This window comes from Molothrus ater, chromosome 1, assembly GCF_012460135.2.
Source record: "Molothrus ater isolate BHLD 08-10-18 breed brown headed cowbird chromosome 1, BPBGC_Mater_1.1, whole genome shotgun sequence".
NCBI classification, from domain to species: domain Eukaryota; kingdom Metazoa; phylum Chordata; class Aves; order Passeriformes; family Icteridae; genus Molothrus; species Molothrus ater.
Genome location: NC_050478.2, coordinates 81745510 through 81771343, shown reverse-complemented (window position 1 = coordinate 81771343; position 25834 = coordinate 81745510). Strand labels below are relative to the sequence as shown.

The 25834-nt window shown below is 36.3% G+C and overlaps 1 protein-coding gene across 4 annotated transcripts in view; it reads right to left on the bottom strand.

Moving 5' to 3' along the window:
* The window catches only part of SEMA5A (semaphorin 5A), a 313729-nt gene that overhangs the window by 83625 nt on the left and 204270 nt on the right, over nucleotides 1-25834 (bottom strand). For all 4 annotated transcript variants that reach the window (XM_036406161.2, XM_036406172.2, XM_036406169.1 and 1 more), the window contains 2 exons: nucleotides 12861-13068; nucleotides 466-583 (listed from right to left, as the gene is read on the bottom strand). In XM_036406161.2, coding sequence (XP_036262054.1) covers nucleotides 466-583; nucleotides 12861-13068 — 326 coding nt within the window. The remainder of the gene's footprint in view (nucleotides 1-465; nucleotides 584-12860; nucleotides 13069-25834) is intronic.

The following is a 25834-nucleotide window of genomic DNA, read 5'->3' as shown; positions in this document are numbered from 1 at the left end:
TCCGTTGATAATGTGTGTGAGCCTTAACTCATGGAATTCAGCCTTCCAATTCATGGACTTTAGAAGATGTTATTTGGCTTTTTATATTACCAATAATAATCCTAAAAGAAAAGATTTTACCCTTAGTGAGTAAACTTTTTCAAAGGACATAATGGATAAAAATTCTGCAGGGAAAAATATGGCAATATCACTAATCTTAGAAAAAATTTGTTTTCAAGGTGGAAAAATAGACATTACGGATAAAAAACAACCACTCTTTGAAATTACTCTAAATAACTTTATCACAGAAGTAGTTTAATAAGAAATAGAAAAGAAACTAGGTATTCTGCTAAAATCTGATGGGAAAACCTAAGGAAAATGACATTAAATGTAGTTTTCTGAGCTTGAAAAATCTATGCCAGCTCATTTTCATGAAATTCACGGAATCAAAGGTTTCAAGAGACAAATGAATGCATTTGGACTTACTGGACACACGGTAATGCTTTGCTCCCACTGACTCATGCTCAGACTGTCTTCCAGCGTTGTGCATTTCTTCATCACCATGTCCCAGCCACAATAAGGGTCTTGGGATCCAATGCATGCACTGTGGATGAAAACCAATCAGATAACCGGGACATTTATCTTCATTTGTACTGACCAAAGATTTCTAAATAACTATGCAGTATCTCTTGGTACTTCATAGGCAGATAGTGAAATTGATCCCTGTTGTGGTATGGCACAGACAAAATGACCAAAACCAGAGGAAAAATTAATTTGAATTCCTATACAAAACTAGTATTTCTTTTAAGTGCATAGCTGAATTTCTGTCTGCATGCATGGTATGTTGTCTTGACTGATTGCTGTACTTAATTACTAGAGAATTACAGAAATTCATAAAGAGGGTATATTGTGTGCTCCAAGTAAAAATTTCAAGAGGTTACAGTAGTCTCTTCTGTCAGTTTTAGAATTGTAGATATCATCTTTTTCAGAAATCAGAGGACAGTGTCTGCTCTTTGAAATTAATTAGAAAACTTTCTGATCTGTTTTCTGCACTCGTATAAAATTTCTGGAAGTTAGTTCAAAGGGGCATTGGTGGCTGCCATCACACCTCTTACATATCACATGCTGCACTCAACACTCTCTCTTAGGGGCACATGAGGAGGGAAAGAAATGGATCACAGAGAAGGATGGTGGTCCAGTTTCATACAGACTCTGAAACATCCACTGTACAAAATTAGAGGTTCATTTCTCTAATAAATAGCAGGCTTCTCTTGCTAAGGTCTAGTGTTAACAGTCCAGGCAATAGGTCTGCAGTTTCATAGCTAAAGATCCATAAAAAAAGGAGGTGGAATTCCCATGATAGTGAAGCACAATATAATTGGTTTAATACTTGTAAGAATACCTATAAACTACAAATAAAAAATAATGCATTTAAAAATTTTTTCTAGATTGTAAAAAATGTTAGACTGATCATTTTTGTTCAACTAAATCCATGGACACTATCCTTTTCTCTTTAATTATCTGTTCCCATCACATCTGTTGACTGAAGGGCCACAGAGATGATTCAACAACTGGAGCACCTCTCCAGTGAGGACAGGATGAGAGAGCTGGGAGAGCTGTTTAGTCTAGAGAAGAGAAGGCTCAGAGAGGATCTCATCAATATGTACAAAACCCTAAAGTGAGAATGCAAAGAAGAGGGTCCAGGGTCTTCAGTGGTACCCAGTGACAGGACCAGAGACAATGGGCACCAACTGAAACACAGGAGGCTTCAACATCAGGAGACACTGTTGCAGAAAGAGTGACTGAGCATTGGCACAGATAGCCCAGTGAGCTTCTGGAATCTCCTTCCTTGTAGATATTCAAAAGCCACCCAGACACGTCCCTGGACAACTGGTTCTAGGAGGCCCAGCTAGCACTGGACCAGATGAACATCAGAGACCCCTGACAATTTCAAGTATTCTGTGATTTTGTCCTAACTAATTTGTGTTTTATTGATGTTTCTATTTATCTCGGGCACTCCTCATGTACTTCCATGTTAACACCTGACCAAACACAGAGTCATTAATTCCCTGGAGTGTTATTCCAAAATACCATAATTATAAATTTCAAAGAATTCACTTCCACATTCCACTTGGCAATGTGGATTACCAGTACCATGTGGGAGCATAGTTCTCATCTGCAAAAGGGGCACAATCTAAGAGGCATAACAGTCAAAATGGGTATGGATACCCCTAATCAGGATTCCAGCCCAAAGATAAAGCTTCTTGTTTAGGGAATTTGCTGTTCAGAAGAGAGTTCCCACTGTTGGCTCCTGCAGCTGTGAGTGTTTAGCATTTTTGTTACTCAGGCAACACATGTTTCCATTTAACTATCTAGAAAGTGAGAATGAACATTAATGCAAATTATGGAAAGTTTTAAGCGTCTTGGTCTTCCAAAGTTTGCCAGATGTGATGTCCAGTATTCTCCTCCTAAATATCTCTGATAAAGCATGTGTTTGATGAGAAAAGAATACAAAAACAAATTAAAGGCTGACAATGCACAACTGGCAATGTTAGCAATGGTAACCCTGAAATGAGAACTTGCGCCTCAAAGCTGAAGTGGTCAATTTTCTAACTTCAAAGTGTTCAAATTTATAAACTCAGTTATTATGCTTTAGAAACTTTTCATTAAAAGCAAAAATATTTCAAAGTCTTTTGAAATATACTTTCACTTAGTCACATACTACCTCTTCAGTAGGAGTAAGCTGATCCTTCTCTCACTCTGGTCTTAGACCCCATTTTCTCTTTTGCTTTTGTTTTCACTTTACTACGATTCAAGCAAATCAGAACGACTTGAAACTTTCATTATAAGTCACTCAGAAGTTTTAAGAAAGGTGCTAGAAACATATTTTGACTGTCCTTACAATTATCTGGTATCAGAACAGATCCTAGTTCCATGAAAGAAAAGAAAGTTCTTGCACTGCTATGACAAAGAATGTTTGATCACTCTGTTTGAACACTGAGTGGGGTTTTTTCAGTACCTGACCGGGTTTGGACCGCACTGCAGCAAGGTGCAATGAGGTGAATCTTTTCAGAATTTAGTTAAAAAGATCCACTGAGCACATGAAAATTATCATTTTAAGAAGTTAGTAACTCAGCTAACCTCATGCAGATGACAAGAGGATAACTTCCTCCACAAATTAGAGGCATTACTATTCTTCAATCATGGTTTTCTTTACACCACAATACAGAAATTAATCCTCTAAACATATGAACTATTTCAAACAAAGCAACAAGTAATATTTTCAGAGAAATATTCCTCACATGAGAAACTCTAGTTTTGCTGAGATTTTTTTCACTAATGTGCTAATTATTTGTCCCAGACATTATTATATTTAAGTCTCATATTGTAAAATGTTTGATTTTGTAAATCTTATATCCAGACAGAAAAAAAAAACCCTAGAAAACTGTAATTCAGTATCATCAACCTCCTTCAGCTCATTGTGTCAGACATATTCAGGAGATGTGGCAGGACCTGACTTAAATAACTGCCCTGTTCTCAAGTATTGGCACAACAATTCTTTTCTGTTCTCTACCCTGGCTCACATCTCAGAGGGTTTTCTTATTTTTTTTTTTTTTCAGATCACCTATATCTCTGAAAAGCAGACATAGTTTCTTTAAAAGAGGGAGGTAATATGAGGGTAAGGTTTTATCCTTACTACCTAATTATGTCACCTTTTAAAACCAGTTTCGTTTCTTTGAGGGATGATTCCTTTGATTTAATGTGTGAGTAACAGCAGCTAATTATTTTTATCTACTATGTCTAGATAAAAGAAAAACAGATAACAAAATAAGTCAACAGATAAAAAAATCATATAGAATAAAGCTTGTAAGTATAAAAAAATCAGAACTTCTATCTGAAACGGGAAATTTAAAGGGACTTAATTCCAGTTATGTGTCTTTAGAAAAATTTCATACTGTTTTAAGTCTTTTTTCATGACTCTCTCTCCCAAGAGACAGCAGTAAGAGGAGTAGCTTCAATGTGTACATGAAGTAACAAAAGAAACTGTAGAACATGGCTGTCAAATTTATGTCAATTTTATGTAACTAAGGAACGTCAAAAATCAGATACTACTAAACATCTTTATCTCCTTTTCCTCCCAAATCTCTGTCTAAATTAAAGTCATTTTAGATGCCACTATTGAAAAACTACATAAATTTTAAAGTAGGTATTAAGTATTTCATTTGACAGGGCCCTTTCAGACTGTCACATGGCAAATAGCAGAGCTGGATAATATATTTTGTCATCTTGTCTCTAGAAGTATACCTTACATCTCAATTTCAGCAGAGAATGAATGTTTTGTCTGTTAATCCCAGTAGGCACCAGCTCAAATCTCTAAGACTTCACATGATTTGTCCCAGCACTGCTAAAACTGGCAATTTTGTCCAGGAAGGAAATTCAGGAATTAAATTAAACTGGATCATTTGAAGACTCTTGATGCCACTTACCCTATCAAGTCAGCACTCTCTGCAAAAACATTCAACAGCCTTTGGCTTCTCCTGACATGTTAATTTTGCTCTGCATTGTCACTTCACATTTTTTTACCAAATGTAAATGATAGGTAGCAGAGTGTGTCTCCTGCAAGGCACACATTTGGCAGTGGTGCTACACTTTAGCAATGGGTTTTGACTGACTACTGACTGTAAGCCACCTCACTCTAAAGCAAGTCAGTAAAAGTCAGGTTATTTCTTCAGCTATTTTATAATTATCATCAAGTAAGCCAGAAAAATCGTCCTACTTCAGTTATATTTGAGATGATTTATTGAGTCAGAAAATAAGGCAGAATTGAACACAATTCAGAGCAAAATATGTTAAAAATCCCATCGACTTTTAGACTAAAAAGAATTTATATGTGTTCCAAAGAACAAAAAAAAAACCCCTAAGTTTAAAAGCTGTATCATAATACCATTAATTTTGAAGGGATTTTAAAATTTCCTTTGAGGGGAAGAATATATTCCCATATGAATATGAAAGTGCTAATCAGGTATCCTCTTGAGCTGTAACATTTTACTATACAATATATATAAATGCAAGAGGTGCATCTTCTAAGACTGTTCAAGAAACATTTTTCTGTCTTTACCTATACACAGCATTTCAAAGAACTGTGTCTCCTGACCCTTTCAATAATTTCTACTGAAATATCCATGCCCCCATTAGTCCCCATTACCACCAAATGTGACCTGACACTTTGTATATCAGGAACTGAACTGGGGTCACCATCTTATTTTGCAGAAGACAGGTTCATCACTTCAAATTCAAACAGAAAACTGAAGCTATAAGCCTGTCTCATGCTCCAGATGCACAGTTCTATCCATTGCTGAATGAATACATGAATGTGATACCAGACAAAGGTAACTATCAGTGTTTTCATTACTACTGGTTTTGCAGCTGTATACATATATATGTGTGTGCAATGAAGAACAGGCATCTAAAGACACAGATGAATGATCCAGAAGATAAATGGTAGGGACACAACTTATAAAATCCCAGGTAGCTCAAGCTAAGATGCATGTCAAATATTCAGAATACTGCTTAACTCTCACCTGAACTGGTAAGAAAATCAAATCCTTTAATCATCTCAGACACTCTGAGCAGACTACCATTGCTTCCTCTTATTTTAATTTTTGTAGCATACTCCAAATATATTTATATACCATTCAATCTTGCAAAATCACTGAAAATACTGGCCTTAAATCCACAAGGTCCTTCCATCAAATCCAGAATCAGAAATTTATGTATAAAAGTTGTTTATATTACACAATTCACTGAATGTATATGCTTCCAAGTGACTATATATGGATCAAATGTGAAAAACAATTTTCAGAGCATCCTCTCAACACTCTCCCTTCAGATATTTATATCCATTGATAAATCTCTTTCCAGTGTTCTCCTCTCAAGGCGGAACAGGTCCAGCTCCCTCAGTCTCACCTCAGAGAAGAGATGCTTCAGATCCTACTCATCTTTGCTGCCCTCCGCTGCACACTCTCCAGGAGCTCCATGTCTTTCTTGTCCTGAGGAGTCCAGAACAGCACAGAGCACTCCAGATGTGGCCTCACCAGACTACAGGGGCAGGATCACCTCCCTCAACCTGCTGGCAGTGCTCTTCCCAGTGCACCCCAGGATACCATTGGCCTTCCTGGCCCCCAGGGCACACAGCTGGATGGATAACTGGTCCAATAGGACCCCCAGATCCTTCTCCCCAGGGCTGCTTTCCAGCCTGGGATTATTCTTCCCCAGGTGCAGAACCCTGCACTTGCCTTTGCTGAATTTCAGAAGGTTCCTCTCCACCCATCTCTCCAGCCCGTCAAGGTCTCTCTGCAGGGCTGCACAGACTTCTGGAGTATCGGCCACTCCTCAGCTTTGTGTCATCAGAGAACTTGCTGGGGAGACATCTGCCCCTTCAGCCAAGTCACTGATGAAAAGTTAAATGATGCTGGGCCCAGTACTGACCCTTAGGTGAAACTGACCCTTAGGTGAGCTGGCATTCAGCCATTTCCCAAGCCACCTCACTGTCCGCTTGTCCAACCCCCACTTCCTGAACTTGCCCATAAGCACCTATAGTTACTAAGGGTAAACACACTGAACTTAGAATTCCTGAATCTTGTGATACTTTAAAGCAACAAAATTAATTGCATCACGATATATGAAAACCACAAGACTGCTTTAAATTTTTCTTTCTTAGGTCACTTTTTTGTTTAAAACCATATCCTACTAATAAAATCTGAATTGCAAATATGTAGTCAAGTCTATCTGGTTTACTTATATCTCTGCAAACTAAATGCAAAAGACATTTTTCTTTCTCTCATAAGGCTACTTCAAGAAATAAATTGGGAGCAGGCTGTAAAATTCTTGTTTCACAAAAATATCTGCTTAAAACACAATACATACATACATAGATCACACTTTGAAGGGTTGTCACTAAAATTTCACGGGCAGCAAAATGTAAATGAACAGTTTGTCTCTAATGCATTTTGCAGGACAGATAGACAGACACTTTCTGCAAAAGCTTTCATCTTCACAGATGCAGAAAGGGTCAAGCTATTCCCTCTGCAGTATGGGACTAATATTCTACTACTTTTGAGTGCAAAAAACTTAAAACTGTGCTTATTTCATAATTCTGCTGACTTTAATAGTGTCCATAAGTTTGACATCTACTGAAGGTAACTTTTCAGTGTATCTCACACCCAAAAAAAGAACTGCCATTTTTAATATGTGCTTATAATCTAGACTTGCAGATAGGGGTATGGTTTATCCCAGTCTGGGAAATTTATGAGGACTCTGATTCTGGAATATTACTCTGGAATCACTAATTCAGATCAGTCCTCATGTGGTTCTGACATTATAATGCAGCAGCAGACTTCTCATACTTAAACTGGAATAAAGCCCGCATATTTTGAAATCAGGAAATCCACCTAAATATCCAAAAAGAAATACTTTGGAATAATTATTTCCAAAGAGAAATCTCAATTCCATTTGTTGGCAAGCTCTTCTGGACACATGATCACCTAGTAATGGTTAAGACCACATACTTGTTATTAGCTTGTCAATGTATAGCTACCCTATATCAGTATATAGGAATAATTATTTTACTATTTAATGTTATAGAATGTTTATTACCAGGAAAACAGGTTCCTACTGAGTGTGAGGGTATTTCAGAGGATGCAAAATCTACAGCTAGGGCAAAATAAAGGAATGCAAAAGTGGCTGAAGTACTTAAATCAATGATCTTACTGGACTTCTAGGAATGAAATAAAGTATATTGTTTTCTTCTATTAGTTAATTCAATACTCTTTTTAGCATTTTGCTGATAGAGTTTTCTTGTATGTACAGATTGCTTAATTGAAGGCTCACAATGACACCAAAATAAGAATAAAGAAGTTCAAAGAGCAAAAGGTTAGTTTTAGTAGAATAGCTATGATAACATTACTTAGCAAGACAAACTTGTGACCCAGTAGTATTATATATATTGTAAAAAAAAAATACTCAAAAATTTCCAGAAGTTGTCAGGTTTTTTCATGTCAGAGAAGTCACTATTTGTACAGCTTTTAGCAGATGGCACTATTTATTTACTTAGACATAACATCATAGCAAGATTAAGTTTCAAGCCTTTCAAGTGTGTGAAATCTATCTTCCATCAGAAATATCAATCCTTGACCCTTGCTTGGTAAGATTTTAAAGAACATTGGGTTGACATAGACTTTTGTTGTCCTTTCAGAACTAATGCACTGAAAATGCCAGTACAAAGCATAACTTCGACAAATTTGCCTGAGAAAAAATCACTGCCACCAGGTGTTGTTTTTGAAGGCTACAGCTGCCAACAAAAGAAAGCTGACTGTTTCTTTGTTTCGGGGTACAGAGTCTCTACCCTCATGCTACATATCTTATTCCTTATTATGGATGCATAGAACCTTCAAAGTGAAACACAGAAACTGAAATTTTAGAGAGTTTAAGTTATCTTATCATGATAATTATTCTGTTTATCTTACATTATAGTTAATTAGCACATATTTAAAAGTCAGTTGTGCTTCATGCTTGGCCTACTCAACTCTGAAGAAGCAGAGATGGAGAATCCATCTGTGAAAATAGCTCCAGTGAATATCATCGATGGATTTCTATAAAAGTTTGATAAATGTGTGAATTGCAATACCCAAGTGATAATAACCTGGTCAAACCTTAGGGATTTTCCCTAAGGAGAACTGAATTTATGTAACTGCTCTGCTGCTTCCTGCACCTTGAAGATGGCAGGTTTTTTTTTGAGAACTGATTTTCCAAAGTACTGGCACATCCCAAATTACTTTTCTCTAGCTGACTCTCAAAACCAGCACAATTATGACAGGATGTTCAAAACTATTCAGGCATTAGCAGATTAGCAGAAGTCTGCATGAGATACCCTCCACCTGCCCCCCATGGAAACTGGTAATCCAAATAACTGGCATGGGAAACTCATGAATGATGGAAACATCAGGGCATAATGGAAAGTGCTGAGTAACCTAAACCATGGGTGTGACAACAGGTTTTACCCATGGTAAGGTCTGCTGTCACAGTAATAAAGTGCAGCAAACTGCACTTCAAACACAAACTGCACTTCAAACACACACAAAAAAACCCCTCCAAAACAACAAAACAGAAATACAAAAAAACCCCAAAAAAACAAAACAAACAAAAAACACCCCAAAACATTCACCTCCAAATATATTTTCAAGAGCCTTTGCTAGCAGTATTTATAGGAGTAGAATCATGACTGGAGTGTGCTGAAGCAGATGGAATATCTGTCAGAGCAGCAGCAGGTCACAGGGTTCCTCCACCACTGAAAAGTGCTGGAGGAACAGACTTGTGATGTGCAGAGCATATTAGAGTGATTATTAAGGAGACATAATAAATTGCAAATAAAAGACACAGCCACATGTTTTAAGAGGCTACTGTGGGAAGATGAAGCAAGGAATAATGAAAAACAATTACAATGGGCAATCTCAAGAAAATGATCTTGACATTGAGATATTAGCTCATGAAAGAATCAGCTCAACAGAGGGACTGAAGCTGTATTGTCTGAAAGCTCAGCAAGAAACCTAAAGAAAGAGATTAGATAAGATTAGGCACTGAGCACTCTGCCATTTACACAAAGGGAGCAGGTGAGGTAGCACGTCTTCAACATTTTGACTTTTTAAAGGCTGTTATTCATACACAAGCATGCCCTATTCCTCAATAATTATGTGGAGTGGATACTGAAGAGTGCACATCCTTGATCTGGGGTTAGACACTCCAGTTATCATTGATGGAATTTTAGAATGAAGCTTTGGCACAGTTATACAGCCCTAAGTATGATAAACGTGAATACATTATTTAAAATAATACCAAAAAAACCCCAAAACCACCATGCTCCAAGGCATTACCTTAAGTCAGGTTTATCCATTACCCTGCTGGGTTTACCCATTACTCATTGCTACAGTATAGAAGTAATAGTTAGCAACATAACAGAAGAATGTGAGTATTGAAGCACCCAGAAAGGCAATGAGCAAGTTTTAGATGTTTCAATGCCCGGAGAAATGTATAGCCCCAAGTAATGTACTTGTACTCTGTTGACATGCAAAAAGAAAAAAAAAAATCCAGCATAAACCAGGAAAAAACTAGTCAAACCAAAAGTAAATTATAGGTGAGAGAAAGTTTTCATCTGCATTCTTCAAATAACCTGAGTCCCTAAAGATAGATGAAAAGGAAATTCCTTTTTTTTGTTTGGATCACATCTCTAAATCCTCTCCTTTTTCACAAAACAGAGCTAGAATTGATGGTGAAGTCTTTAACCAAGAAGAAAGCAAGGATGGCAAGTCTTTTGGTGCAATGAATATTTAATTACTACAAGAGAAGTCATACAACTACAAAAGACATGATTGAAAAACCCCACAAGGAATCATTTTATCTCCTTTTAAATAAGTCATTCCACTGGAAGATGAGACTTCATATACCTCTGGGCAGAGGAATAAATTATCATTTGAGCAGTATTTGAGGCATTTAACTACTGCTCTCAGTAAAATGGGAAAGACACCACTTATTTCTGTTTTGTTTTCTTTTGTTCTAAAAGAAACTTTAAAAATTAGACAATTATATCCCAGTGCTCAAACAGGGAGAGGAATGAATAGCCTGCAGCCACACATGGAGTCTGGGATTCGAAACAGCAGTCCTTCCCTGCAAGGACAGAAGCATGTTTGGGCTTTGCAGCTGGAATAGAATTGACACGCCTTGGGAATTGTCCTGAGAGAAGCAGAGGTACTAGGGACCTTGGGCATTCACACCTCATTGAAAACAAAGTGAGGCACCAGCCTTGAAATGTCCAAAGTGGACTACAGGCTTGGTGTAAATACTCACCACCAAACATCCTTTTTCAACCCTCTGAAGCAAGGAAAGATGAAATTTCCATGGAAACTGAAACGTGATCCTATGTAGGCCACTAAACCAACAAAATGCTTGAAGCAGAGCCTTGCCCATATAAAAATTTTCCCTAAAGTAAGCTTTGCAGGACTTCCAATGGGGATTCAAGTGTTCTTCTATTTCAATAGAAAATGCCAAAAATATGCTACATAAAACAGTATAAACAAAAAACAGGCTGGTAAAAAACTGTGAAAGGTAGAATTCTTCCCTTCCCTGGTCTACTTGTTTTCTAAGGCACCCCTCTACCTTCAGTCTTGTTTCCAACCCAGTAGCCTTTCACTGGCATCCTGCATGGTACCAGTCCCCATGGTGAGCTGTCAGTGTTAGGATGCCCAATGGGTGGAAAGAATGATGTGCAGAACTCCATCATATCAGAAGGATAATTACTTACTTTATTATGCTCTATTATACTGTAACTATATTACACTATCAGTACCATTACACTATTATACTGTAACTATATTACACTAACAAGAACTATCACTAACTAAACTAACTAGAAACCTCTCTGCCCGAGAGTCCCAAAACACACACGTGGATCCAATTGGTCAATGAATCCAAAACATCATCACCAGAAGCCAATCAAGCAATCACCTAGGGTAAACAATCTCCAGAACATATTCCACATGGGCACAAACACAGGAATAACAAATGAGATAAGAATTGTTTTGATCATTCTTTTCTCTGTTTCTCTCACAGCTCCTCTCAGGAGAATCCTGAAAAAGCTAAATCTCTCTCTGTTCAGAGGGCATGTGAATACCACAGTGAGCCAGGTCCCCTTGGGAAATGTCCTTCCACTGTCACCAAGCCACAGCTTTACTACACCTGTGTCCCATGGTCACTTCCCTGCTGTGATCAACTGCGTGGTCCCTGTGATGGCCAGAAATGTCTCTACCTGCAAATGGTCATGCTGCCTTTTAGGGGGGTATAATATCTCTGCTGCACAAACAATCTCACTGTGAGCCTGAGTGTAGCAGCCAAGAAAGGCAACTGGCAGCCTTTCTCCCTCCTTTAATAGCTCAACTTTTCAGAGGAACGTATGTTAAACAAGGTAAAAAACAAGCTAAAAAACAACCACATGTCTCTGTCACGGTTCTCAAAACCTCATGACTGGTTCATGAGTGTCTATCTGATGTAACACAAAACAACGGCTCTGAATTATCAGGACCACACATACCAAAGGGAAGGTACAACTAACTAGATGAAATTAACAATCTCTAATAGCGTGTTTTGCAACCCAGATGTATTTTCAGATAGCCCATTGAAAAAGTTGTGTGCTGAACTTTAAGTCCCTTAACTACCATAATACAGTCTACAACCAAGTGATTATTTATAAGTTATCCTCTTTCTTTGATTGAACAAACTGTTGACTGCATAGCCCTTTTACGTAGTAGAATATTCACATTTTTACATTACAATTTGCTGATCCAACACTACCTTTAAATAGCCACTTTTCCAAGTACTCTTGATTCTCAGTTCATGCTACCAATTTCTTTATGAGTTCACAGAGATGTTTATTCAGTTATAAAACAGCTTTAAAAAAACCCCAAAAAAACCCTACATTTGTTCAAGCCCCCAGCTTTAAATATATTAAACCAGCAGCTATATGGCACTTTACCAGATAACGGTTTTCTATATAAAACATTTCTTACTGTTTCACTTCACAATTTAAAATCTACATAATGACACTTCAATTCCTTGAGAGCCTCACCTAGTCCTAACAAGTTAGTACAAGTATTCAGAGCCACTTTTGATAAACAGTGTACACAGGAAGTCATTGTTGAGAGAGACAATTAATTTGGATTCCTACTTGCAGCCATTTATCCATCCCATTTTTCTGCAACCCCCTGCACGTATTTTTCTCTTTCTCTTCTTTTTCTCTTATTTCTAGTCAAATAAAGCTAGCTGATTCCTCATACCTGTATGTTTTGTAAAAGAGACATCTCTTCAGGGGGACCTTAATCACATGTTCCTGAAGGCCCACAAAAAGGACACTCTGGCTGTGCAGGATCTGAAGGCTCCTGATGGGCTCTCGCTGACTTTTCGGCAGGAGTTCAATTTCCTCAAGCAGGCAGCTGCTTGAAGTCTGGTTCACTGGGGCAAGTACTTTCTTAATAGTGCCATAGTCTGAAAAGGCAAGAGGAAAATGAGTTACTAAAAATCACACTAGCAATTCTACCTGTTTGGTGTCATTCAGTGACAAAATCTTTGTGTTGGATGAAGCTTCAGAATGCAGGATTATTTTGACTGAAGTTTCCTTATGTATTATAGTACAGTTAAAAGAACTTAGAAAACTTTAAAGTCTGTTTTCATGTGATGCAATACATTAAAAAAAGAAAAAAAAGGAAAAAAGTTAAAAAGTTATTAGTGCAGAATGGCCTTCACAGCAGTAGTCACAAGAAAACAAGATTTCAAGTCTGTCTTGATATATGCACATTCATACCAAGCATTACTGCTTCATCTACAGGATTGCTTTACACTTTGGGAACTATATTTAAAGCAGTTTAAAAAGCATTCAATTCCATAATTTCTCCAGTTTGTTTTAGTATTCTCTGTGTTAAAAATTATGGAGTTTAGATATGTATCACATTCATTTAATAAAGCACATGTATATGAGTATGTGCAGGTCTTGAGTCTCCGTGAATTTGAATGAATGAGACTGAACCTTTTCTTCTTACTTATCCTGATTTTGACCTCTGAAAAATCATAACTTTTAGCATTCACTCTTCAGTTTTATTCTTAATGTGAATTCTCAGGAAAGACAGTAACGCATTGAAAACCAGTGTCAGAGTATATGATAACATTTATGACTCACTCTTGCAAAGTATTAAAATAATTTAAAAATATCAAAGTACATTTTTTCTGAACACAAAGGATCACATTCTCACACCGATAAATATTTTAGGGAGCTGCAGCATTATGCAATCTTTTATGCGCCAGCAATAGGAAGTATTAAAGATCCAATACTGCAAACACACACAGAGATAAGCCCTAAAGTCTTGAAAGACTTCCCTTTTGAGTTGGAAATAATGGCAAGCGGAATGTTTGGGAAGGCCTGTTCTGCAGTGCAGAAAACAGGGGGTTTGCCATCCCTAGCACAAGGCCAGAGGTTTGGCTCAGAGCTGGCAGTGCAGGCTCTCAGGATGTATCTGGCCCTGGCTTGGTGAGTACTGCTTTTATCCATGGCAGGGAACACCTGGTGGCCACACGTCTGTGTTCCCCAACACCAGCTCCACCCTGGGAGAGCCTGAGGCCAGGGGCTGGCCCCCCTACACAGTCACTGCACACTCCAGGGTAACTGGGCTGAGGGAGGGCAACACGACATTCCCAACACGAGGGCAACACGACTTTGCTTGGGAAGTGGTGAGGAACAGCAAGTAAGCAGCTGTAAGAAAATACAAAAAAGCAGCCTCAAATAGACTCCAAAAGTAAAGAGAAGAGGGAGAACCAAGATGACTGTTAAAAGCTCCTCATTTTCCTGAGAAAGACTGAGTATTCAATCATAAGACCTGGAGCAGTACTGGAGGGGAGAGTGTACACCAAATAGTAGGGGAAGTTAATAGGAAGTTTATGTGTAAGATACAATGAACATTACATGATATTATTTAATTCTATTAAACAGTCAAAATGAATTAGAAAACCATTAATTATTAGCTCAGTGTATAAAATGGATTCCTCTTAGAAAAATTTTGATCATACCAAATCATGTATGCATGTTAAAATCTTCTGCCTAGCCTCTTGGGTTTTAATGTAATCATTTCATGCACCTGTTTACATTTTTCTCCTTTTTTGATATAAACATGCTCGACCATTTTATAGGAAAAAAGCTTCCAATAAACTACATTTTAATTTTTATTAACATTTTTGATATTAAAATATCTAATTTGATGATCTTTTTTTTTCCAAATAACCTAAAACAGACTTTTATTCAAAACCTAATTAAATTGTTGCCAACAGTCAGTTTTGCCCCACAATTAAGCAATAAGCAGCTCAGTTCAAAACATAACAAGCAGTGTTTCCACTGATGATTACTGGATGCAAAAACTTGACTATAATTACAGCAAGTTTCATGGTCAAAATATGGTCTGAGACTTGTCCCAAAATTCCAGTGTCTGTATGTCCCTGTTTTGGCTGAGGCAGAATTAATTGTCCTCACACTGGCTGGTATGGGGCTGTGTTTTGGGTTTGTGCTGAGGGGAGGGGAGGGGGGTGAGGAAGGGGCTGTGTGGTACATGGAGGCTGGCTGGGGTTAAACCATAACACTGTGTTAATTACTGAGTGAAAGAGGAATGATTTTCTTTTGAGCATAGAAGTTGGAAAAATGTACTAAGAAGAAGAAGGAGCAGTGAGATCATTTTACAGATGTAAATTAATTGGTATTGCTTAATAGATCAGTCAGTGCAACTCTATATCACATGCTAACTGGCAAACAGATTCAGTATGATTCACGACACATTGTATTTGGCTTGTCACAGTTTTCCTGTATGAGACAAAAATCAGGTACACACGCATTCAGCATGTGCTTCTTCTACAGACTAATATTTCTTCCTACCACTGTGCTGGGTCTGGGATCTACAGACGGAATCATTTGCTGTCACCTTCCCCAAGAGAAGAAAAAACACATGACTGCAGGCCTCCCTCCCCTATGCCTACAAACACATTCAATTTAGAAATACAGCTTTGGACAGGAGAATATGATCAAACACAAATACTTTCTGTTTCATGTGGCTCGTTTATTATAGATGGCAAACTTACAGTTCTTTTTATTCAAGTGTATGACCTGGAGATCATGGTTACAGCAGCATATCACCCCAGAAATAAATAAAATATTCTCACTTTGAGAACTGCAGCACTAATGCCTTCCCCAAGACATCTTCATTGTTCTTGTTCTTCCCTCTTATCTTGGCATACATTCTTCATTCCTCATATTTCCTTTTGCTCTCTTTCAGCATCTCCCAAACCATTCCTTTTTCGTTTGTTGTCTAAGAGGATCAGCACTCAGAAATATTGGAAGTCACAACTGACGAAGCTTCAATTGAAGAAACAGGGCCTGAGATCCCACAGATTATGAGGAAGAAACACTGCTCTTAGGAGCAATGTGGGTCATATGCAAACTCAACAAAAAGGAATAGAATGTGACCTGAGATCTGCCTCAATAAACTCCCCTGCTTCTGACTTCTGCAACCTATTTTCTCTGCCTTAAATTCCTACTGTGTATGACTTTGATTTTGCAAGGACCACCTGGGAGGCCAAGCTAGGGTGAGGATCTGGTTTCACTCCACAACTTTGAGACAGGCACAGATTGAATTTGTGTTTTGTTCACCAGTCTATGGTACATAGCTAGGGTGTGTAGCTATCAACATCCTTAAAATATACTAGCATGCAACATGGCTATATCAGACTTCCTTACAGTGGAAAATCATAGCCAGTGATTCCACTGCTTTCAAAAGCCAGGGATTTTGCTCCACTGTTTCCAAATCTACTACAATATTTGCATCACTATTAAATAAATCATTATAAATCAATGCTCCAGCGAAGACTGCAGATTTCCTAAAGAAATTAGGAAACTTATAGAAGTCCTATCTTCAAAAGTGTTGTCTGTCTGGCTATTTTCACACCACAGTTGCAAAGCAAAATAAGGTGTAAAAAAAAGTGGGGAAAAAATAAGTCTGGAACATGGCTCTAGGACATGGAGTTTTTTAGATCTGTAATAATCTTTCAAGTGAATATTTAGTTATATAATCAAACTAAGTGTCCACTTCTGCCAAGAAACAGCTGAGACGGCTAGTAACCACAGAGCAACTTAATGTATGCAACCTTACTGCCACAGACACAGGGAAAGCTGCAGTTTCATCACAAATGTCAAGCCTGAGCCTAACAGCCATGTAAGAATTCAAATGAATGGCATCTTTGCATCCTGACTGTAAGCAAGACATACTGGGATAGATCCAGACACCTGACAGCCTTTTTTTAAGGATGGCCAACTCTATAGAGGAGTAGTAAAAGACAATGACATTGGCAAGGATGAGTAAATAATGTGCTTTGTTAGCTTGCACTGCAGTAGTTTTAAAGAGACTTGCAAAACCAGCGACTGAACATTAGAAATCTAATCACTGGGAATGAAGAGAAAAATTATTGTTGAAATATTGCTATGTAATATGTAGGAGACAATGAAGAACTGCATGGAGAACGGGAGACATAGTTTTAGAGAACATGCTTGGAGGCAACAAAGTCTGTAAAGAACAAAATTATAATTGGACAAAAGGAAAGGATGATTTCTAAAAGCAAAAAAAAATTTTAAGATGTAAGAGGTGTAAATCATAGCCAGCAATGGAAAACACTGCAGGAGTGCAGCTGGAATCATTATAACATCTTTGGTGGTACCAGCAAAATGAAACAGAAAACGAACATACAAAGCAAACAGCAGATGCAACAAACTAATAAACTCGTAATTCCCTGAGTTTCCTAACAGAAATAAAACCACTCAAGGAAGCTTTAGTGAACTCTTGCTATCGAGAAGTATAAATATTTACATGAGCTGTTATGTTTACAAAATATTGCTGCTTTCTTCAAGCAAACAAATCATCATGAGGCAGTATAGAAGTAAGTGCATTTCACTTCTTCAAAAGAAGAGAAAAAATCTCTACCCATTCCTTTTTGAGAGGGAAGGACTTTCAATCTTAACTCTTGCCATTGTACCTTGGAGAGTGTAGTGGTCTCCAGAAAGCAACTAAACCAGCACCAGGAGACAGAATCCAAACCAATAGTTTTCAAAAGAGAAGCCTACAGTATCGTATTTCATTAATGTAGCTAAAATCACTGCTGTCTTCTAAACTATATGAGTTGAAAGCAAAATAAACTTATAATAGTCTCAAATATCTCTTCAGGACAGCTGTATGCCTATATTTAAGACTTAACAAACATTTCTGCAGTTTCTGAGCACAACAAGGTGCCTTTACAAATCTTAAAATCTCCTTAAATATACCAAGAAAAATCTAAAGAAACAGCAAAATATACTTTAAATAATAAACTGTCAATGTAACTATGGGTCTGTTTTTCAAAATTCCCACAAAACATTCTTCAGAATAATAATACGTCTTAATCAGATGGAAAGGATGGGGTCCATGTGATGGAAAGGGGCAGTCAACACAACACACAGACTCTAAAGCAACATTTGCAACTTCAGGAGATGCTTGTAACTAAACTTGAATAAGATACCACCTGTGCAAGAAATACTCTGTATGTCATAACATGTGAAAACAGACTCATTGATAAACTTAACAATCTGGCAGCACAATGACCAGGGAGTTTAATAGATGGAGACTTGAGAGAATACATTTTGAAGTGTAGCTGAAACAAATATGAATTATTTATATTTTCAAGAAGTCTACTTTGAAATAGACTTTGGAAAATTATATTCAGTAAGTACATTAATTTATCTATTACACACTGGTTTTGCATAGTATTAGTTGTATACAAATAATTTTTCCCATTGAAAAATAAAAGCATTAAGACAGTATAAAGACTGTTGAAATTAAAGGAAAAAATCTGTTAATGCTAAACATCTTCTAATTAATATCCATATGTACATATAAACACTGGTTATAATAATCATATAACATTTGTATTAAACACCATTTAAACAACAACAAAAAATAGGGCATTGGAGTCATCTTCAAGGCAGAGGTCTTTCAGAATAATAAATTGAAATACTAAATATAAAACTGATTAACCGAATGTACAATAGCAAAAAAATCAAAGAATGTGAAAGGTGATTTATAACCATTCAGCCACCATGAAAAAATGTATCATCAATATTTGCTGTCTTCCACCAGAGGAACTGGAAAAAGCCCTACTGTGAAGTAGAATGTGCATTTGGCTAACAGCAGAAAATCATTCCAATGAACAGAAAATATTAGGTTGCATAAGGGCTTTAGTGCGCTCGACACAGAAAAAAAGATGCAGGAACAGCAAATGCAGCAGCTGGTTCAGCCTAAAAAGGGGAAGCCCAGGACTTATGATTTAGCAATCTGTGTAACATCAAAAAAGACACATATGGTACAGAGAATGCAATGGGGTTTAAATCCTCCTCTTCTCCACCCTTTCTAAAAATAACTTTAAAATTAGTAAAATCATCCGTAGAATATGGATAATTAAAGCTTTGGCTATAATCTGTTTTTGCACATGGGGGTGGGGTACAATTAGGTTTAAAGCAAGGGTGTGTTTAGAAGACAAGAAAATATAACCATGCTCTGTAACTTCTTTTTTTTTTTTTTTTTTTTACCTGCAGGTTTCTGGGATACATACTTATACTTGAAATACATGAATACATTTTTTAATCATGCTCCAGTCTAAAGGATAACTGATAGACAGAGCTTCAACTCTTCTTTAAAAATTAAATATATACTATGGGTAAGCATAATACTTCTAGAATGATTCAGAAGATAAAAAAAAATAGTTTGATTTTAAAATTCCGACCTTAATTTACAACTTTAATTCAATTTTTTAAAATATTTTTATATGTACATTCATTAATTCTTTCGGGAAAAGAGTGAATCTCAAAATGAATATGTAATTGTGATGCTTCATCAAGATGCAGATTTAAATTATTTTATTTCTAATTTCTCTTTATTTTCAGAGCTGTTTAACGTTTGTCTCTCCATCTGAAACCTGCTTGAACCATCTGATTAGTGATAGTTAATTTATTCTTTTTTTCTATTTTTAATATATTTTGATGGTGTAATAAACTATATAGATGTGATTTTCTACAACTATCAGACAAAAACAGATGTTAAAAATCTGAATGTTCTGTTTTGTGGGCTTAACAGAGAATGAAAGGTGATAAGTTTATGAATCATTTAAACAATAAACCATTGTGATTTTCTCACTATTACAAGTCATTATCATCGTGATGACAACAAGGCAAGGGTGGATACTCAGAGAAATTGAGATATAAATGGTATTTATTAGATCAAAAAAGCAATTATGTAACTGTATAACAAAACCTTCTATGACATACTGTAGCTGGAAACAGAAAAAAAATGTTTTGTTGCCTTTCCCTGAGAAATGTTGCAAATTGTTCTGCCCGGTTGATATTGAGATTTATTTTTAAACACCAAAATGGCCACACAAAATCTTGGTTACCCTGTGTGCCATCACTTGCAGGAAACAGAAAAGCTTAAGCTTTCCATTATTCAGGTCTCTTAGTTTTTCTTACTCTATTACAGGATACTTGAAGGAAAAAAAATATGCAAGTGACCTGGAAAACTCATAAACCATTGCTCATTGACATCTAATTAAATTTCAGTAAATTAAATTACTGATGCAATTTAAAAAAAAATTTAAAATGCTACATTCTGGGACTTGAAAAATCTTGCACTTTGTTCATGTGAGACCTTAGTACAAAATCAGGAATATTTTTGGTGTTGGAGTTTTTGTCCCCATGTGAAGTATAATACAGGCATAAAAACATCTCTGTTCTAGGTGTGTTACAGGAAGAAAAACAGGGTGTGTCAATTTTTTATCATTCCAGAATTTAAACCAAATCATTCTTTCCCCATGCTCAATATCAAAGCGCTCTGCATTTCAGAGGTTGTTTACACAGTACTGCTATTGCTAGAGAACAACAAAAATCTAAGGACCTTTGGCAATATAACAGCATTGAATTTTACAGCTTAAAAGCTTTTAGGAAAGTCCATGGTCATTGCTGCTCTGCCAGTATATTATTAGACAGAGAAGTTAACAAAAATTAGCAGGGAAGCTAAGACTTTAAATTTAAGAAAAAGAAACTACAAATGAAATAAAATTTCCTGCTTTGTGCCAAACTATATGCAATACATAGCAATTTTAAAATGGGACATTCAGTTGCCCAGTGTCTTGGCAATTAGAAAGGAGAAAAAAGAAGTGTTAAAAAGGTACATGCACAATTTAATATATTTATTAGAAGGTAATTTAAAATTATATAGAAACAGCTCTACCACACAATGCTTAGTGTATTAATGGTTTCAAACACCAAACAGCTGCTTAACTTAGGAAATGGGACAGGTTTGACTCTTTCTCAGAAGGCAGCTTTGAAAGCAGTAGAAGAAAAACACAGAAAAACTCTATATTAAATTATTCTTATCTGGGTAAGACCCCGAGTATTTCTGCAATCTGGTGCAGTTTTGTTTTTCAATTCTTGGATGCAACGACAGCAGTTTTGAATGATACTCCATAAAAAGCAAGCAAACATAATATTTTAGATTTATGTTCTTTATCTTTGGCTCTGATTCCTTTGTATTCCCTCTTTCCTATTGTATTTCAAGTAAATATTGATATTCTTCCTTATAGTATTGGAAATTATTTTAAATCAACACTGAAATGAGATACATTTTTGATAATGCTTGTCAGCAGAGGAGGTCTGATGGTCTATTACATGCCCCCAGACTTCCACGCAGGGGAGAGAATTTAAGTCATTTATGCACAATCAAGAATCTGAAAGGAGCAATTTTAACCAAAACAATCAAGAATCTGAAAGGAGCAATTTTAACCAAAAACTATTCGCATGCCTTCTAAAATTATTAGCAACTTCTTAATGCCCCAGTGGCTATTCCAGGAGAAATTCAGTTGTACCTCTTCAACTAGAGGACTTTCTCATGGTTCTATGTCAAAATTTAATATATGTATTTTTGAAGGGAATATTTTGGGCTATCCTTTCTAACAGAGATTTGAACTATTGACTTTAAGAACCTTTTGAATAAAAAAGTGTTGATCTAGGTACTAGTTATTAAAAAATAAAGACCTTTCTTCAAAGCAATTTGTCTGGGAGGACAGAAAGAACATACAAATTAATAACATATGTCATCCAATAATGATTGCAGAACAAATTTCCTCTCTAGAAAAAAGTAAAATAAAATTCTAAAAAAATTGTTTCCATTTGAAAATAGAACAATTTTGGGATGTATCTATTAATGGAAATCCAGAGAATTACCATCTCAATCCTGTCTTTAGGAAACTGTTCTCCAGAGGAAAGGTTTGTAAACATTCAAAAATTTTTAGAATACTTCTGTCCCTTGTAGATTAAATTCCCATGTGTTATAGTGTCTCAAAAGCATCAGGGATATAGTCAGTTTGCAGTTGAATTAGCAAAGCTTTTTTCCAGTAGCTTCCATATGAAGAGTTAAATATCTGCTTTTCGCAGAGACAGTATTCACCAATCCATTAAGTAAAACATTATAAATTGGTAAAAATAACCTTTCCACTAGTCGGATTTCCAAAGAATCAAAAAGTTTAGGAAATAGGGAAACTTGTGTACCATTTCTCAGCAGTCATTTCACGCCTCAAATTGGAATTTAAATCCAGCTCCACTCAGACTTATTCAAAAATCTTTCAAATAGAGAATTCAAGCTCTTAACAGAAATTCAGATCTACTTGAGACAAAGATGCAAAGCAACTGGCAGCTAAAGCAAGCAGTATGCCTTGTTTCAGAAGACTTTCTACAAAGTTGAAGCTTCTAACTCCTCAATTTTCTGGAAAAGACCAAGCAAGAACCTATACTAAATAACAAGTACATGCTGAATTACATGTCTCAGCCACCACATCAATTATGTCTCTTTCTTTCACAAAGAAAATGAAACTATCTCAGATTATTAGATGGATTCTCATATACTCTAGTGGCAAAGTTTTACCCTTCCTAGATCTTGACCAGATGTTTTTTTCCTTGCCTAACCAAAAAAAGTAATTTCAAAAACCTCAATATATATATATTTTTAATGAATCAGGCTCATTGAGCCATCTTTATCTACTACTTCTATTTCCAATCTTATAGAGATTTGTCAGTTTGCCAAAGATGCGCCTTAGAGTTGAGATAGAAATCCATATCATTTTGTCTGTGTTGAAGATTGATGTACCCATAACAGTTCATGCACTCCACTTAGAAGTAACATGTCTGTAGAATACCTATGAGCAAATGCTATGGCAGCTACAGTTTCTTAACAGACTATAATTGATAAGAAAACATTTATTAATGTTTCATTCTGTGATACATTCCTTTTACTTGCTGAGATAAATCATTATCTATTTTTAAGACTTTATGAAGGGGTATCATAAATATTTTACTTGCAATCTCGTCTAATTATTTTTCAATTATAAAAGTTTTAGTAAAAAATAAATAAAGCATAATTTATAATAAAGAAACTCTTTTTATTAAACAATTTGGGGACTTGTGAAATCTGGATTCAATTGTCAACTTTTTTTCTATAGATTTTGTGTGAGAAACTATGAAAGAACAGTATTCTGAACAATAACACCACCTAAAGTGAAAAAAATTAAAACTTGAAACTTCACTTCCTGTTTCATTTAACTATAACAATATCTAATCACAAATATTTTAACAGGTTCATTTCCCTGCTGAAACTTATTTTTTCATGCTGTTTGATGGGCCACTGATTTGATTCCATGACAAATTCAAAACCAGTGACAGGTAGTTACTTTATTCTCCCTCAGTATTTAGGAGACAGTTGAACCAAAGACAGAAAAGTCTCAGTTGCAGCCAAGAAAAATCATTATTTTTTTTATTCCCTGCAAGGAATAGGTGTCTTCCATGTTCTTAGGGATGTTTTGTGAAGTTACTGCTTAATTAAAAAAGACATTGGAAAAAATATTTTAATAGTCCTTGGAGCAGGGAACAAGGCATAATCTCTCTTGCTGAATTCTCTACCTATTTGGTTTGATAGCTACATGGCCACAGTAACTGTGTGCTCTGCATGTACAGTAAAACAGTGCCAGTGAGTGGATTTGGGAGGGCTCCTTCCCATCCACTGCAGCCCCTTCTCTCCTGGATCAACCATTCAACAAGGAGGTGCAAGGAGTGGCTTTGAACTCTGAACATTATGAGGAATTAAACCTCAGCTCTACATACCCCCCACAAATGTTGCTGCCATCCAGATGATGTCAGCAGCAGACTGACCCTCCTCTCTTGTGCTGATGTGTTTATTGCAGAGATAATCCCTGAGAAATGTATCTAGTTTTCTCAATGCATGGCTACTTGATCATGTCTCTATGGGGTATCACCCTTTCTAATCCCTTCAGGAAGTTATATTAAAATGTGAATAACAATACTTTAATTACTGCCATTGTTTTAAGAAATGCAATTTAAGCAGAGAGGATATGGTTAAAACTACAGCATAAAATCTTCAGATGAGGCTTTAATGAGTTGGGGAAAAGAAAGCTGTTTCTCAGGAATTGGCAAAGAGATGATGGACAAGAATTTCAAGCTTGGCTCTAGTACCTCACACTCTTTTTCTTCTTTTTCCTTGGGGAGGTGTCAGGAAATGTCAAGTAGGCTATGTAGATCAAGGCGTGATTTGTAACAACATCGAGCAAACATTTCTTGATTTTACCAAACAATATTCTCATTGTGAATTCTTATTTAAATTGCTCAAGTTCTGTCTGAAAAAGTACTCAGTAATAAAAATAAATACAAGAATCATGAAAAATGATGTAAGCATCCTCAAAGAAGGCCAGTAAAACTATTTTTTTTTGTCCTGCATCACACTAAAATAACTTGGCATATAAAAAGACACATTTTGGGGCCCCAAACCTATGGACAAAACAAAATGTACATATTTATTGGTGTTGCTTGTATATTTATTACTACATCTGAATCAAACAGATGCTCCCAATATGCACACTGACCTCTGAGCATGTGTTATGAGACTATCAGTACCAAGATTCCCATCAGATGTCTTCAGAAGTCTCAAATGTTTTGTCTCTTGGACATGAGTCCTTCTTTCAGAACAACACTATCAGAAGAAGTGATTATGAAAGGGCTGCTTAGGGCTGTACTTAAGGTTGTACTTAGTAGACAGTGAGTTACCTAGTTTGTACTTCCAGACAAACTAGGACAAGCTAGGCAGCAGTTCAGATACAACTAGCTGAGAGGACTGTGGCTGACAACACGTTTCTATTTCCATCCCTACATACAGTTAGATGATAACTAAACAGATCCAATATCAAGAGCTAGACGTGAATAACATCTATCCTAGAGAATTCCCATTTGGAAATATACTGAAATTACAGCCCCTTTTTCTGTTTTGGCAAAATCTAGCTTTTACTGCACTAAAAATGACACATACACACACAAAACATGAAACCCTGAGGCAAAGAAGACTCAAGAGTTCTTATGGTTCTAAATGGGAAACATTACATTTCTCAAGAGACGTGCAATTTCAATATCCTGGATTCTAAAAAGACAAAGAAATAAAACTATAAGGTCGTTACTGGTCGCTGAAATTCACTACAAAACAAAGAAGTCTATATTAACTTCCCATAAAATTCTCATGAAAAGAAAACTTCAAATTTTGAAGAGATCTTCTAAAATGTTTAATCAATGTCTAGGACTGGGCTTCTCAAATAATGGAGATGAGCACGTCTCAAGAGTTGTATAACCTCTAACTAAAGTAGTAGAGTACGTAATAAATATAGATATTAATCACAAGATGAAGTGGTTTGTGGGATTTAAGGCTTGATATCTGACACAGAGCAGCAGTGAAGAATGCCACACTGTGCTCAAAGGAAAAAATTACTATTCAATAAAAACACTGGATCTCTGCCAGTCTTCCAAAGTTGAGATATATAAACTCTGATTGGATCTGACTGGACAGGGAGTGCTTACCACTCCTATTATTTTTTATTGCCTTACTTTGTACCACCAAAACAATAAATACCTTGTAGGACCCAATACATGCTATGAATATGATAGTGCTTTCCTACTGAATAAATTTTTCAGTGCCCAGATGAAAGAAGCATTTAGATGCACAAGTGGAGAAAACTATTTGTCAGATAATAACCCACAACATACCTTGCCTGATTTCTTAATCAAGTCATATATGGTTATTTCTATTGGCAGTGTCAG